The following is a 16180-nucleotide window of genomic DNA, read 5'->3' as shown; positions in this document are numbered from 1 at the left end:
GAAAATCAGAACCATGCATGCATGCATATATGTATGTACGTACGAACCACCAGCTTCATTACTTTACTGTATATATATTGTTTTATTTGATCTGCATGTCTTTGTCAGATTGTGGTTCGTGAACGATCGATCGATCGGGCCAGTCAAAGGTCATTGTCCTTCAGCTAAAGTAGTTTAGTGGGTGGGTTCATTTCGATCGTCGTCTCTGTTCGAATACATCATCCATTTGGAATCTGATATTCAGCTGGACAGCACGTGGAGCAGGCAAGTTTGACAGTGCCCGCATAATAACAGTGTAGGTCTTCGCCACAGGCAGGCTGGCAGTACGATGTTAGCCGATATGCATCCCTGAGCATGACTCTACAGTGTGAATTGTACTCTTAATTTATTTCGATATTTATTTATTTATTTATTTTTTTCAAAAGTGCATCGTACTTTTATATTTTTTTAATGATGTTTCTTTTCTAAAATATTATTTTTATTAAAAAAGTTTTTTAAAAAAAATCTCCGTATGATCCGTCGTACGATGGCCTTGCAGGGTCACCTGGCCACTTGGCCGCTACGGCCACGGGGCCACGCGGCCTAACTGTAGGGATGTTAAAAATCAATCTGACCTGTCAATTCTATCCAAGATTTTTTTTTATCGGATCCGGATCCAGATTTGACCTGGATATTATGGATCCGGATGTAAGATTGGAAAAATTATTTTAAAATTAAATTAAATTTTGTTTTAAAGATTAAGGTATTGTTTGTAGATCAATGAGGAAACATAAAGATACAAGTGAAGAATTATTTTAAAAAATAAAAAAAATATTTGTTATTTATTCAACCAGGTTATTCCAAATATTTATTATTTTTTATAGTATTCGTTTTGATCAGATCTTATCTCATCCGGAAAAGCTTTTTTTATAATTTTTTATTGAATAAAAATATTTTAAATACAAAAGTACGATGCACCCTTTGACAAATTTTGAAACCCAGGTATGCCCTTTAGAAAAATATCGAAATTAGTACAAAAGATTAATAGGCCGAGCGAAATGTGGACAAATGAAAATACTTAAAAAAAAACAAAGCGGAACACATGCCCCCTTGTTCACTTTTGTCTCGCCCTAGTCCTTCGGTCAGATGTGTCTGGCCTATTGAGATGAATTTTTCATTCAGTTTTGTTTCCATATTGTTGCGATGATGATCCTTTAGAATTTTGTCTTATTATTCTCGTGCTACAAGTCCTTTATCTAAGGGTGTAAATGAGCCGAGTGCTCCTGAAATATAGTTGAGTTGATTACGACGAAACAGAATTGTTGAAGTGGACAAGGGTCGAATCTCGACGAAGTCAAGGCAATGCTCTCCTCTATCGTGACCAACTGCAACTTCTTAAATATAGTTGAGTTGATTACGACGAAACAGAATTGTTGAAGTGGACAAGGGTCGAATCTCGACGAAGCCGAGACAATGCCCTCCTCTGTCGTGAATAACTGTAACTTCTTAATTTACCTCCTCACAGATGGTCGTGAAATCGACCGTGAGGGCCGCTGGGGTGGCAGCTTCCACCTTTCGATGAAGTAAACGAGCCAAGCTATGTGCGAATTATTCGGATCTCAACTCGAAAAAAAATTCATTCAAATTCGTTTGATTAAATTAATGATCGCCGAGTTCAAGTTCAAAAATATTATCGAACAGAATTTAAGATTAACAGTATTTAGCTCATGAGCTCATAAATATATATTCATTTAGAGGCTCACGAATATGTTTATCAAGAGACTCGTGTGTATATATATATATATATATATATATAACGAGTCAAACTCAAACTAAACTTATTTAAAAGTCATTTAACTTTTAAATCAATCATTTTCAAACTGAACTTAAACTAAGCTTATTTAAATTTTAAATGAGTCATTTTTTGAATCGAGCTCAAACCGTTCATGAATTATTTAATTTTATTACGAACAGAGCCTGAGTTTAAAAATCAAAGATCGAATCAAACTCAGACCGAGCTTGAGCTCGAGCCTTTTATCGTTTGGCTCAGCTCGATTCTATTACACCCCTATCCTCACCCTTCTACTTTGAGTCCATTCTTCCATTAAATTTAGTTTTTATTTCATCGTTGGAAGTCACGTCTGCCAACCCTACCGATTTAAATTTAAGATAGGAAACTAAATGGCATGCAGTCCCATTTAAGTGGGCTAGGGAGTTATGAGGCCCAATGGTGTTGGGCTCCTGACAAAAACTCACATTTGTGTTGAGTTCGGCCCCTAAATATTTTCATGATTTATTCACCGTAACATGGTTTATACAGATTTGAAATATTTTTGTCACTTCAGCAACAAATAAAAAAAAAAAAAAAAATCGCCATCCTAACACTCTCACATGATCGATTTCACAACTATATGTGAGAAAATAAATCGAAAACCTACAATTAATTACTACGAGAGGAGATATTATTTCGGCTTCGCCGAGATTCGACTTTTATTCACTTTAATAAATTTACTCCGCACTAACCAACTCAATCATGCTCCTAGAAACACATCTTCCAAACATAGAGCCCATCAAATGTTTTCGACACTATCTCATATTAATTAATGAACATGATTATCTATATGCTGCAACAAATCAGGCCGGATCTTGGATCCATCATACATACGATCGCTACTGTCTCATTCATATGCTCAATTCAACATGTACGAGAAAGATTACACTAATAAAAAAACATTTACATGCTTAACAATTTAGTTTTATACATGTATGAATTTATGTTTACTTGAAATATTCCAGTTGCAGCGAAGAGAGCAGAAGATTACACAATCAATTAAGTCTGTGAAAGCTATGAAACAAGTATCAAAATTTCATGATAAACGTTTCACAGAAGGAAATTTTATTGTTGCTCCTCTCCTCTACATTCAAGCTTGCTCTGGAACTGACAACTTTTCAGAATCTAGAATACAACTGAACTCCCCCAAAAGAACATAATTCATGCAGCTTGTATGCCATTCCATCGACTGTCCTCGTTGTCGTCCATCCGGTTTATGTAGTTATATTGGTTCATTCTTATGTAAGTGATCCCTGACCATATTCCACGAACGAGAAGGATGCTTACGAAAACCACGCTTCCAAATGTACAGATGACCTACAATTCATATAGCAAAACTGACTTGAGATTTGTCTAGAGCAAGAGAAATAGTTTTGACACAAATAAACTGTTTATATGATGACTGAGTGACAGTTCAGTTGTTGACCCATTTAAAGTACAAACTCTATATGCAAGAAAAAGGGATGGCTCTGCTCACATAGTCCATATATTTCAATTTGCAAACTCTATTACTAATCTACAGCGATAAAAAGTGAAGGCTTTTTAAACTGAGATTTTGAACACAATGACATTGGTTGTTCAAATTTGTAAATACAAACTCAAGTCATTGTTTCTAGCAAGTGTTTAAAGGTTGAAGTCCATCTATTTTGTTTCCAATTCTGCTGCTAAACTAGAGCAGTAGAAACATTCAGACAAACTAAACTGATCATATTTTTGGCTATTGTCACCTAATTTAAAAAAAAATGGAAAAAATGAGAAGTGAATTATGCTGAATAACGATTAGTTGTTGGGAACTTTATTAATGATAAAGGTAAATTGTTGAGGCAAGGTGTTAAAATCAAGAAATAATTGCTGTAGCTTGCCCAAATATCCTGAACAATTACAATATTCTTTTGGATCTGATTTCTTTCACTCCTAGTTAGCCTACATTTCGTTGCTTGTCTACAAGGTTCATGAGATATCCTATTTCCTCATGAAAAGAATGCACGTCTAGGACTCAATGTGCAGATCTTCTAAGAAATAATGTTCTGCAATTCCATAGTTCAGATGCAGCACAGCTCAAAGGTTGACATCTTATTGTTATTTTATTCAGTGCAATAAGGGGTTGCATAACCAATTGGTAAGGGGTTCCTATGATCCTCCTCAGTCTGTTGTAATATATACTTTCTTTTTTTGGGGGCAAAGCCTATATACAGGCAAAGGTTGTAAGGTGAAGTTAAGATACAAATTGATGTTTTTCTCTCTCTTTTAAGGTATTATCTTTTGGAATATCATGTTCTTCTCTCTTTGTGATTGCCTCTCCCCTTCTTATATTATCTTCTTACTGTACTTCTCATCTATCTTCCACTGCAGAATACCACACGAGTAATGTTTGAGTTTTATGACTGAGAGAAGTTGCAATAATGGGAATTATATATTGGTGTAGTCCACTGACTTTGAAAAAAAAGGCTGTGCCACATCTATAAACATATGCCATTTATCTATTTTGCAATTACCCCAATTATGAACCTTCCTCTTTCCGGGCAACAGAAAATCACTAAAGAAAAACAAAAAAAAGAAAATTATCAAACTCTTCACTTTTCACTGCAATTGAGAAGAGAAAAAATAACAAAAATATCCTTGGATCCAAGCCTTTGTTTTTGACCTTGATTAATATAGGTTCTGGTCCACTTTACTGTTAGATGCTTCAACAAATTTATGCTTCCGTATATATGGTTTAAACTTAGTCCTAATTAAAATTTTTATATTCTGGATTTCTCATTTATTTTCTTAAATGTTGAAAGAACACAGAAAATGTTGCTATTAAACAACTTGCAAATTAGCTGTTCCATAGTAAAAGGTTATTTCCAGTTTTTTCTAAAAAACAAGAAGGTAGATTTGAAGTGCCTCTGCAACAAGGGAACTCTACAAAACTAATTAATGTTACACAAGCTGTCAAGCATGACTTGGAAGCTGCCAGCAAATATTTAGAAGGTCAATTCATAGAATGACTAAATAGATTACTCATAAATGTAGTAATAGTAATGAGCATCACATTACTGTCCAATTAAAGGGACATGCATGGATCTCTAACTTAAAACTAATCAAAATAAGAAGTTGCATGATATAGCAGCTAATCCGGTTTGTGTCCTTAAAGGGGCATTCAAGGATTCGAAGGGGACTAACTTCAATAGTTAAATAAGGCTTCTAACAAAAAAGCATATTATTACCTCAAGAAAGGCCTTCAGAATCCACAAGGTTGCTAGAATCAACACTCCGTTAACAGAAAATCCCACCTACCCCAAATTACAACAAGAAATTATCATTGGATGAACCTTTTAAACAGATGACATTATATCATATACAACACAGAATTTTACATAAAAATGGCCCTGTACAAAAAGACAGATTGTCATCAGAAAAAAATGTTACTCTTCCATGTTAGAAACACCAGGAGCTCTTCAATATGAAATCTGTTAATTAGATATCTTAGATTATTAAATAAATTACAAGAAGCATGATTCGCCAAACAAATCAAATCAACTAGTTGTTTTGAGTCAATTATATTTTAGTATTTGTCTAACCTACTACAAGTCGAGGAGCTATTTAAGTTCAATTGCTTTAAGCACAAGAAGTTTTCTACATGCAGAATAAGCAACTACTTAAAGAACCTGACTTTAGAACCAAAATTGCAACATAAGAGAATGGACAAAGATACAATGAGATAATATATCAGGTTGCAATATTTTTCAGGGTATGCTGTAGTTGGATCATCTGAATAGTGAATAGGTCACGATATCCCACTCTGACTTAACTGTAGTTTATTCTTTTTACATAGAAACCACTTGGTAGTATAAACTTCAACTCAGGGACTGTAATTACAAATGAGAATAATGTTTCTAGCATGATTTACATAGCTCTTCGATATGAAATCTGTTAATTCGATATCTTAGATTATTAAATAAATAGCATGATTTACATAGCTCTTTGATAATGGACTACAATAAATAGCATTGGCAGCATTACTAGAAGTGAGTGACTATTCCAACACATTTTCTAAATAAAAAATTTCCCTCTGAGAATTTTATTCTCTACATGACCTACCGTCTATGTGCAACTAAAACAAATCTAGACATTAGGTTGGATAAACTGAATCCAGGTACCAACTATCATCATCTGGAATCAAGGTATCAGCAATGTTGTTAGAGATTATGCCAATGACCTTTTGATGGAAGAGAAACATTAAATTTTGACCAAAATCCTCATTAAATGAGAAATCTATAAATTAAATACAATCCCCATGAACATTTAATAAATCAGATCAATGGCTAAAAATATAACTTTGTACAGCAATCTTTTGACAAATCAGTATTAATTTCAAAGTTTAACAATTAAAAAGTTGGACATTTGACAATCTTTTGATAGTACATCATGAGTATAAAACATTGATGTATTTAGCACGGGGAAGTGCTAACAAACAACATATTCTTGATGGTGTTTGGGAACAATTTTCAAGAAAATGCTTACAAAAGTCGTTGTCCATTGCAACCTTCATCTCTATCTCATACGGGGACCAAATTTTGGGGAAAGTATAGTTAAGAGTTTTCAGACATTGTCCTGAGTCCTGATAATGAACTTGAAGATTTTTTTTTTTTATATTTCTACAAGATCTCTCGGTTCTAAATATTAAATAACTAATCTTCAGGAAATATAAGACGACTAATCTATATTCGTTTGGAGTTGAATGCTGACATAAGACAAAATTGCTCCACCAAATGACAACAGAAATTAAGACCCTCGTAAAAAGCAGCAAATAATCTATCCATGGATTACCAATTTAGTAGGAATGGCAGGCGGCAGCATCGCCCGGACGGCCCTTCGGGCCCGTCTAGATATCTTCCGAAAAACGCTGTTAAGGAACCGCACGAGGAGATCCAAGCTCCGGTCATCCTCATCCTCATCATCTTCCTCATCATCGTCCTCTTCGTACCCTAGGCCGCCGAGATTGCCGTCCCACGCGCGAGGATTAGGCACCACCTCCACCGTCTCCTGGCGTCCAAAAACACGGATTTTCTTTTCATTCCAGGAACCAACGCTTAGCACGCCTCTAGGGTTTCCCGTACGTACCTAATACGAACAAAGAGGGCGGTACCTGGCCATAAGAGGAGAACCGCTTGGAGGCGTGAGGTGTAGCGGAAAGGGGACGATAAGGAGGAGGAAGCGAGAGGGAGCCCAAAAGCAGGTCGCGGCCTCGGTATCGATCGGAGAAGCACAGTCGCCGGCTGCGAGAAGCGGAGAAAGAAACGGAGGCCGACACGGAACAAGAAGCCATGAGACCGCATAGAAAAACCATACATTTATACTAATTAAGTACTATAATACAGTCTGGGCTGTCAATTAACAACTTTTTAATCAAAATTAAGTACTATTATATCTAATTATTTTTTCAATTTAATTTAATTAAAATTATTTTAAATAGATCAAAAATCATTTTAAAATAATAATAAAATATTAAATAATTATTACATATTATAGAAATTACTTAGATAACTAATTGCTACATATTTATAACTAAACTTTAAATCTTGAATTTTAAATCTTATTTCATGGTCACTAGTATATCAAAATAATTTTTACCAACTTATTAAAAAAAATAAAATTTTATCAAAATCATTTTAAATTTATCAAATTTATTTTAAATAATTATAAAAATTACTAAATATCTAATACATAGTTATAAGAGTTTCTAAATAGTTGCTAATCAATTATAGGTAAATTTTAAATTTTAAATCCTGAGCACTCTGTTATATCAAAATGCTCTTTATCAACTTAATAAAAATACCGAAAGTAAAAGTATTTTTGAAAAATAAGATTTTGCTCATAATTTGAAATGCTCATGTGTAGAATCCCTTTCAAGGACTTAATTTCATTTAGAATCCTGTCTTAGTCTCCGCTCCGCAAAGAATATTATCTCGACTCCGAGAAAGAATATTATACTCATTTGAAATGCTCAACAAAAAATGGAATCCTCCACTCCAAGAAAAAATATTATCTCGACTTCATTGAGATTCAATCCTTACTCACAATGGCGGAGCCAAGAAATGAGTAGCCTCCGGGCTAATCCCGAGCTCCCCAGGCTATCTTCTTTTCTCCCTTATATTTTTCAAATTTTCTACCATAAATTTAAATCGTAAATTCATCGGGCCCCTGAGCTAAAGCCCGGGTAGCAAACCATTTGGCTTCGCCCTTGCTTACACATTTCAATAGATCTGTCCCATAATAATCAATTTAATCATGCTCCGAGAGCTAATTTATTCAAACTCTTCAACAAAAGGTAGAAATGTCACCTAGCAGTCTCACACGGTTGATTCCATGACCATCTGTAAAGAAGTAAATCAAGAAATTGTAATTGACCACAAATTTATTCAAACTCAATTTAACTTAATTTAGTTATCTTGTTACTTATGTTCGACTTTGTAGACGCGGTTCATTGCCTGCTGGTGACAAACACAAGCACATTGCGTGCATGCCGCCACTGTCGCCGCCGCTGTCACCCTAACAATTCCACACGATTGATTTCATGATCATTTATAAAATAAATAAATTGAAAAATTATAATTGATCATAAATTTATTCAAACTCAATTTAACTTAATTTAGTTATCTTGTTACTTATGTTCGACTTTGTAGACGCGGCTCATTGCGTGCTGGCGACAAACACAAGCACACTGAGTGCATGCAGCCGCTGCTGCCGCCTCAAACTGAACCTCTACCAATAGACTGCGGTGACTGTGGCATGCAGCTCGAACGTACACAACAGACACCTGCGATTACACCACTCCCACCAGTTCACCAAGACAATTAAGCCATAACACGAACAATGGCGTATATCGACCTTTGTTATCTCTGACGATCGATACACGTCGATATATCCAAACTTAACCTCACATATCCAACTATATATTCCAATTGAATTTAATCACTGCATGGCTAGCTAGCTAGCTAGCTAGCTGATTCCTTCAGGTACCTCCCCCCGAGCCTAGCTCTAGCTCCAGTATACAGCAGCCCCATGCATATTCCTGGGGACCAAAATCACAAGGCCATTAAGGGTCCCCCACACGCACGATGGCTAGCTAGCTCGATCCACCGATGAACCACCAGCCTGGCATTGCATCCCCGGCCGGCCGCCTTGGGCCACTGTTTGCCCACCGGCGCTCCGCTACCTCAATTCTTTAGTCGCACCAGAATCTATGTGAAATTGAAGCAGGAGGGGGCCTTGAGGCCAGAAGAAAAGAGAAGAATGTTGCCCTGCGGGCCTCTTTAAATTGATAAAGTACTCTCTGAGAAGAAAATGACTAACTCGATGGAGAGAATATATATCTATCTAGCAATGGACGACGACGGCGACATTGCATGTGCCTTTAATTTCAGCTCTCATGACTCGATCGATCGCTCAATCATTATAGTGCATGGTGTAGTGGAGAGCCTGCCTTTTCTCGCTGAGGATCGAGCTTCATAATAGCTAGCTAGGCAGACGGTGCGTGTATAATGGCCGTGAGACATCAATTGTCACTTTAAATAAAGTGCCAAGCTAAAGCCGAAACGCTTCATCATTCCTTTCTGCTTAAAAGAAAGAAAGAAGAAGAAGAAGATGCTGATTAATCATTAGTTTTTGAGAAAGATGCATGCACACCTTATTCAGAATGATTAAGCTAGAAAAATTCTTCTCTATTCAATAAATTTTTTATTTGATATATTATAGATTTCATATTTCAATCTTGTCTAACTAGTGGACAATTTAATAGGAGTTTATTTTGTCAATTTTACCTAAATCCATCTAAAGTTATTGGTCATATCATTTGTTTAAATTTGGCATATCATAATCTAGTCATTTCGGTCGGATCAATCAATGAATAAATGAAAAACACCTATATATTAAAGATACTTTTCATTTAAATCTGAAATTTATTTATTATACATAAGAATTAATATTTATTTACCTTGTTAATTCATCGTGAAATCACCTTATATTAGTCTAGAATTGCAAAGAGGTTGACAACTAAATCAAATTGTTAATTCATTGTGTAACTTGTGTAAACATCAACCTCAAACTAAAACGTAATGATCACTGACACTGAAGAATAATGTTTACAAGCAAATTCTCTGATTACAGTGATTCTTTTCTTCTTCTTTTCTTGTTTTTTTTTTGTTTTTACAGAAACAAAACGATCGATACAATTCCGTATAAGCAACTTTATCAGAGCATCTGTCCCTCAGTCGACATGCTCTTTTAAACTCTCTCATTCAATCGACTCCATCGTTCCCGATGCAGCTTGTCCAATAGCATATGATAGCATGGTCCCCGATCATCTCTGCGCAGGCCTGCCCTGTCGCTCCTGTCGTTATTCAATCGCCCTCGCAATCATATCCTGTCATTTTCCCATCAATTTCAACCACCATTTCAAACATTAATAATATCCTGTCCCATCCATCCTCATCGGTATCGTCAACGAATCATCATAATTGTTTGTTTAAGCAACAAATTTAGCTGAGTTTGTCTTCCTAATGCTGAAAAATATATTTGGAAACAGCTCAGTCGTCTCTCTCCATGATCATCCAGATTGTATATATATATATATATATATGCTTTTCGATCGGTTTCTGGTACCTGTGCGTCGTTTTCATAGTTTGTTCCTGAAATCTCATGATCGGTATCTACGTCATCATGAGCCGCCGAAGTCGCCGGCGGCGGAGAACTTGCCTTTCTCCGCCGCGCTGTTGCCGCCGGCGCCGTGGCGCAGCCCCAGCGTGAGCGACACGTCGCCGAACCTGCCCGCGGAGCCGTAGGGCCGCCGGTACATGTCGATCAGGACGCCGTCGTCGCAGCCCGTCGACGGCGCGGCCTCCGACGAGGAGCCGGCGTGGAGAAGCTGACCTTCCGGTGCCGGAGCAGCGCCGGCCGCCGCTGCTCTGGTGGTTTGCGAGGCGACGCTGTGGCTCGCCAACTCGCCGGCGGCCTTCTCGCTGTTGTCGCCGTCCTGCGACTTGAACTCCTGCTGGTACATATCCTCCACCATGGGCTTCCATAGCCGGACCCGGGCATTGATGAACCAGTTGGAAACCTAGTCAGAATTCAATTCGTTAAACAATCTACCACCCCAATTAACTGATCATGATGATAAAAGCTCAAAGTCACACACAGTAAAAAAAAAAAAGAAGAAGAAGAAAATGTACGATCAAAGATCATGTGCAGAAAGGTGAGAGATCTTTTATTGTGAGATCAGAGAAGAGGAGACAAACCTGGTTTCTCGAGAGACCAGTCTGCCGTGACAACAGATGCTTATCTGCATCGCTTGGATACCTGAAATTGAGTTCCCAATTATCACCAGATCCGTAACTTGCAGTCAGTTCATCAAAACTACTAATTTTGCCTTAAAGGAAGTTGCACATTGCTTACTGAATGCTATTAAAATGGTTCTTGCTGTTAATTATTGGTTACTGCGTTATCACTATAAAAGGACGTGGAGCAAACTGAGAAATAAGCTTTTGCTTTGTAGTAAAGAGGAGAGAGGAAGAAAAGACAACCATGGCGGCAGCGCATGCTCAACTACTTATTGAAAGTGGAAAAAGAGGAATTTACGTTAAGGAAAGCGAGCTGCTCCTCATCATTTGCTAGCTGCTTACTTGCATTGCATAGTGTTCAGTTAGGGTTTTGTAATGCAACCAGCAATGATGGGGAAGAAAAAGATCAGGCGAGAGAGAGAGAGAGAGAGAGAGAGAGAGAGAGAATGGCGTACGGGTGGAGGAAGTGCTCGAAGAGCCAAGCTCGCAAGACGTTGACGGAGCGCTCCGGGAGGCCGCGCTGCGGCCGCCAGGCTTCCTGCTCCATCATCCCCATCTGGTGGAACGCGCGCTGCTGCCGGAGGCTCTGGTCGATCATCTTCAGCTTCGGCGTCTCGCCCTTGGTGATCCCTCCGCCGCTGGCGGCGGCGCCGTCCTTGTCGCCCAGAACCTCGCACGTCTGCCGCAGCTGCGCCGCGATCGCGTCCTTGAGGCACCGGAAGTGCCGCGACATCGCCTTCTGCGCCAGCGCCGTGTACGGCGCCGCCGACCCCAACCCCATCACCGAGTCGAACGAGCTCACCACCGCCTGCATTTGCTCGCAGTAGTGGCTGTATCTTCTCTCCACCTGCAAAACAAATATGAAATTAAATAAAAGCGGAAATCAATCATTGTCTTCTTCTCGATAATTTTATATTACATATCTATCGATCTTGCTGCACAGTTATAAATAGTCCACAGATTTAATTTACAGAACAAACAGATAAATATATGGATAAAGACTGCCAAAGATTTACGTGACGACAGTGTCTGCACCAACCATTGCAAGATCGCTGATCGAATAGTGATTCGCAGTGCAGTTATAATGATTGTTTATAGAACACAATGGGGAGCTCGTTCTTGCAACAGGAAACATTCAGCATGCGTTTGCGTTGTGTTCATTATAAACAGATAATGATACTGCTACCACCTAAAGAAAGTCAACTCCCACAGCCGCCATCAATGCCATTTTCAGGACACTTTGAGCTAATTTGGTAATTTGCTTAATCCTTAAGTGAAGAAGAGCTATAGAGATGGAAGGAAGAAGTACGCGTGCCTCGTCGAGCATGGAGATGAGCTTGGCCTTCTTCCTCTGGTACTCGAATTTTTCGGCAGAGGACAATGGCGGCGCGTCTGGTTTGGAGGCGGATGACGAAGGCGCCGCCGTTGTTGAAGTGGAAGGGCCGACGCCGCCGGATTGCCGGCCTCCCCGAGCGGTTTTCGATTGCCCTGATCGCCCCGCGCTGCAGAACTCCTCTAGCAGTTGCTGCGCCGCCCGGGTGTACTTGGAGCTCCGGAGCAAATTCACCACGCCTCCCATGCCGCCGCCGCCGTATACCTGCATCATCTGCGCCTGCTGACTTTGACTGTGACTTTGACCTTCTTGTCGGTGAGATTGCGCTATGGGCAATGCTTGCTGCTGCTGGCTCTGGTTATTGAAGTAGAGCACTCCCTCCCTCACTTTTAACTCCTCTGCCTTCGCCATGTCGAACTGTTGCAGAGACAGAGAAAGCCCCTTCCCTTCTACAATCCCTCCGAAGGCCGCCGCCGGCTCTCCGAAGGATTGGAAGCTGGTTTGGTTGATAGGATGGTGCTGGTGTGTAGGCGGAGACGGTGATCTCCGCTGCTGCTGTGGAGGATTCATTAGGAAAAGCTGCATCGCGGCTGCCGAGTCGGCGTTTAATCCCATCAGCGGATGTTGCTGCGGCTTCAACGCCGGCGACGATGATTCTCCAATCGAGCTTAAACCATACCAATCGGCGCCGGGGAAAGATCCTGGTGGCCTCACCGGGAGACGGTACCCGCCGGCGGCGGACATCTGGCTTGCCAGCAGCTCCGTCGCCGACGGACCCGCCGGGAAACCGAACATGTCCGACAACATGTTGCCGGCCCCGGCGATGCCAGCAGCCGACTCGTAGACGCTGCTCCCGGTTTGGGTGTGCCCATCTATCTGAACCAGCTGCTGCGGCTCCCCGGCGGCGTCGACGAACCCTTGCACCCTCAGCTTCTCCTGCCGGCTCTGCTGCGCCACCTGCTGCGGCGGCGGCGGCTCCTGACTCAACGTCGACCGGTCGAACCCGTCGGAGAAGCTGAAGAGGCCCTGGTGGTAACCCTGGGACATTGACGCGCCGGCCGCAGATGTGCTCCCGGCAGCGGTGTTAGCTCCAAAAGGCGGCGACTTGAGGTGGGCGCAGGCTGCCGGCTGAGAAGGCAGCGTCACAATTCCCATGCCGTCGTCGTCTCTTTCTTCATCATCCCGCCGCCGCCCCAACTCTCCACCTTACAAACCAGCCGCAACACACGCATCTACACCGACAGATCACGAACACCTCCACATCTTCAATTATATTCCCAATAACCAAATCCAGCAAAATTAAACCAGATCACAGAAAGATCACAAGATCTATTTATAAATCAACATTACCCGGTCGCTGAGTCGGAGGCGATCGATCCAGGGCTTCAGGCACAAAAGACATCGTTGTCTCGCCATGGGACTGAAAGCTTCTCGAGCATGCGCAGCTCCTCCATCTCTTTCTTCCTCTCTCTTTCTTTACCTCTTTCTCCTCCACCACCTCCTCCAATCCACTTCCAAAAGAGAGAAGACGACTCCAGAAATTAAATAATCGAAGAAGAAAAAAAAAGGGAATGAAATGGAGGCTGGTAGCAGACAGGCACAAGATAAAAGGTCGCTGTTCCTCTATAGACGCCTCCTTATCTTTTCCTCTTCCTCAAAAACATCCAATAATTCAAGCCCTTCCTCCATCAGAGAAAAGAAAAGGAGAAATTAATTAACCATCCTTCTCTTTAATTTCATCTTCGATTCTCCTAAATGACTGCCTCAACCTTAATTACCACAGCAACAACGCTCCACCATGATAAATCAATCAAACAAACAAACAAGCTAACTAACTAAGTTGGTTTGGCTGCCCCTTTCTTTTATGCAACCTACTAGCTCTGTATTATAACTACACACACATGCATGCATATATCGTCCTGTGAATTTTGTTGGGTCAGAAGCTGTAGGTAGGGTTAGCAGGGCTACAAGTTAAATGCCTAAAGTGGAGTGTAGCACACTTTGGCCCCCCCCCTCCTCAGGGAAAGAGAGAGAGGAGGAGGAGAACAATGGCAGTAGAAGGTGAATGAGCAGTGGCATATGAGTCATTGCAGTGGCCTGCAAGGGAGGGCCAGCTTAAAGGAGCAGATAAGGTGGTGAGTCCCAACCCAGCCATAAAAGGAGGCTTCGCGTTGGTAGCTAGATATCGCTCGCCCGCCCGCCAGGGCCGGGCCGGGCCGTGATCGGACGGCCGGATGGAGGCGGTGGCGGTGGCGCGACGGTGACCGTGTATTCCGTCGGCGGCATGATGATGATGATCAGTCTTGTTGACAATGTGTATGGTGTACAGATTGTGATTTAGACCTTTCACCGAATCAAAGATCCTGCTTTACTATTCTTCTTTTGTATATATTTGATGATCTAAGTGTCTGTCTGTCGGATCTCTAGAATATTTTTTTTTTTTAACGAGATAATAGTGCCGTGGTAGGATATTCAGATTGTCACTCAGGCAGTTACGGTTCGATCCTCAGCTACGATGTATTTACAAGAATTTTTCTTCAAATAAGGAGCGCAATTAAAGGATGCTGGGCGTCAGAGATTTTTCTCCAAATGGAGAGCGCAATCAAAGATGACCAATAGAAAACTTTTGGGATTTTTCTTCAAATGGGCCGGTCGGTGCAAAGATGGCCGGTGGAAAACTTTTGTGGGGTCTGCGGTGGTTACCTCCAGAGATAGTCAATGAGGCTAACTGGGATTTATCATTTTTTTTAGAATATTCATTTTTATTTAACATTTAAAATTTTATTTATTTATTTTTTAAATATTTTGTGAGAATTGATCAAATTTCAATTAATAATAACAATATTGTTATTAGATGAACTCAACTTTATGAACCTTGTCTATTATTATTATGTTTTATCTTTTATATTTAAATAATAATAACCACCAAACCTCTTGATTTTTTTATTTATGATTGCACCAACCCTACCCCTCGTTACATATAAAAATAAGAGGAAGAGACGAAATTAAACCTCTCTTGAAATAATTATTGCATATATATTGGTAAAAAGTTTACCAAATCTAGTTCACTTACTATTGCATCAAATTAACAACTCTTAGTTCCTTAGAATTATTTGAAATGTACACGAATCGATCTTTGATTCGGTCTGTGCCTCTATATATCGTCACTTGGCTAAACCTATAAGGCATCGTAATCGTGTTCCTCGAGCATCACGTGCTAAAGGGGTGATGGTTTGGACACTATAGATCGCGCTTATCTTACTAGGCCCACATTTCTTATTCATTATTTATTAGGTTGCAAGTAGCACATCTCATGTCGATTGATCACTTGTGGGGAATTAAAGTTTCCAATTGGCCTATTTTTGTTTGTTTGTTTGTTTGTTTAAGTTTGAGATACTAAATTTTAGACTATACATTTGCACCCTTAATTATTTTTTCTCGAGATCTTATCATCTCATTTATTTCTTGGAAGAAAACTATTCCCATACACATCATAGAATATTACTCCTACCAATATAATCTAGCACATTAAATCATTAGCGATGCGGTGTAGAAATCTACCTCACACATTCGCATGATGATGCGATGATAGAAGTCCACCTCGCATCGCATCAAGGAACGATGATGTCCTAGCAAACGACATCACAAATGACTCGTAGCAAACGGCTCACGGTATCTCCAGGAGCGATGAGAGGGTGAGGTGTTAGGTGAATAGAT

At 40.1% G+C, this 16180-nt stretch overlaps 2 protein-coding genes across 3 annotated transcripts; both read right to left on the bottom strand.

The window, feature by feature from the left end:
- Positions 1 to 2693: 2693 nt before the first annotated feature.
- On the bottom strand, positions 2694 to 7121 carry LOC141831165 (uncharacterized). Its single transcript, XM_074718581.1, has 4 exons — positions 6942 to 7121; positions 6623 to 6838; positions 5020 to 5085; positions 2694 to 3127 (listed from the first exon to the last, which is right to left on the bottom strand). The coding sequence occupies exons 1-4, from the start codon at positions 7119 to 7121 to the stop codon at positions 2972 to 2974; spliced, it is 618 nt and encodes a 205-aa protein (XP_074574682.1). The 3' UTR covers positions 2694 to 2971.
- A 2824-nt stretch (positions 7122 to 9945) lies between these two features.
- Positions 9946 to 14335, bottom strand: LOC141830892 (uncharacterized). Of its 2 annotated transcripts, XR_012602002.1 has the most exons (6): positions 13814 to 14335; positions 12446 to 13695; positions 11586 to 11977; positions 11089 to 11149; positions 10457 to 10910; positions 9946 to 10356 (listed from the first exon to the last, which is right to left on the bottom strand). XR_012602002.1 is itself a non-coding variant. In XM_074718339.1 (5 exons), the coding sequence occupies exons 2-5, from the start codon at positions 13616 to 13618 to the stop codon at positions 10512 to 10514; spliced, it is 2025 nt and encodes a 674-aa protein (XP_074574440.1). In that variant the 5' UTR covers positions 13619 to 13695; positions 13814 to 14335; the 3' UTR covers positions 9947 to 10511. The 2 variants fall into 2 exon arrangements, 1 of the variants encoding a protein (XP_074574440.1); XM_074718339.1 differs by having other exon boundaries at positions 9947 to 10910.
- Between the last annotated feature and the right edge of the window lie 1845 nt (positions 14336 to 16180).

This window comes from Curcuma longa, chromosome 6 (genome assembly GCF_044706935.1).
Source record: "Curcuma longa cultivar G26 ecotype Majalengka, Jawa Barat chromosome 6, ITB_CL_G26_1.1, whole genome shotgun sequence".
Lineage (NCBI taxonomy): Eukaryota > Viridiplantae > Streptophyta > Magnoliopsida > Zingiberales > Zingiberaceae > Curcuma > Curcuma longa.
This window is presented reverse-complemented; position numbering and strand designations above follow the sequence as displayed.

Coding starts and splice junctions, on each gene's coding strand:
- LOC141831165 (XM_074718581.1), bottom strand. CDS start 7,121: ATGGCTTCTTGTTCCGTGTCGGCCTCCGTTTCTTTCTCCGCTTCTCGC. Junction 5,086..6,622: donor CTGCCATTCCTACTAAATTG/GTAATCCATGGA, acceptor AATTTGGGGTAG/GTGGGATTTTCTGTTAACGG. Junction 3,128..5,019: donor TTCTGAAGGCCTTTCTTGAG/GTAATAATATGC, acceptor TATGAATTGTAG/GTCATCTGTACATTTGGAAG.
- LOC141830892 (XM_074718339.1), bottom strand. CDS start 13,618: ATGGGAATTGTGACGCTGCCTTCTCAGCCGGCAGCCTGCGCCCACCTC. Junction 11,150..11,585: donor TTCGAGCACTTCCTCCACCC/GTACGCCATTCT, acceptor ACTCAATTTCAG/GTATCCAAGCGATGCAGATA. Junction 10,911..11,088: donor CTGGTCTCTCGAGAAACCAG/GTTTGTCTCCTC, acceptor AATTCTGACTAG/GTTTCCAACTGGTTCATCAA.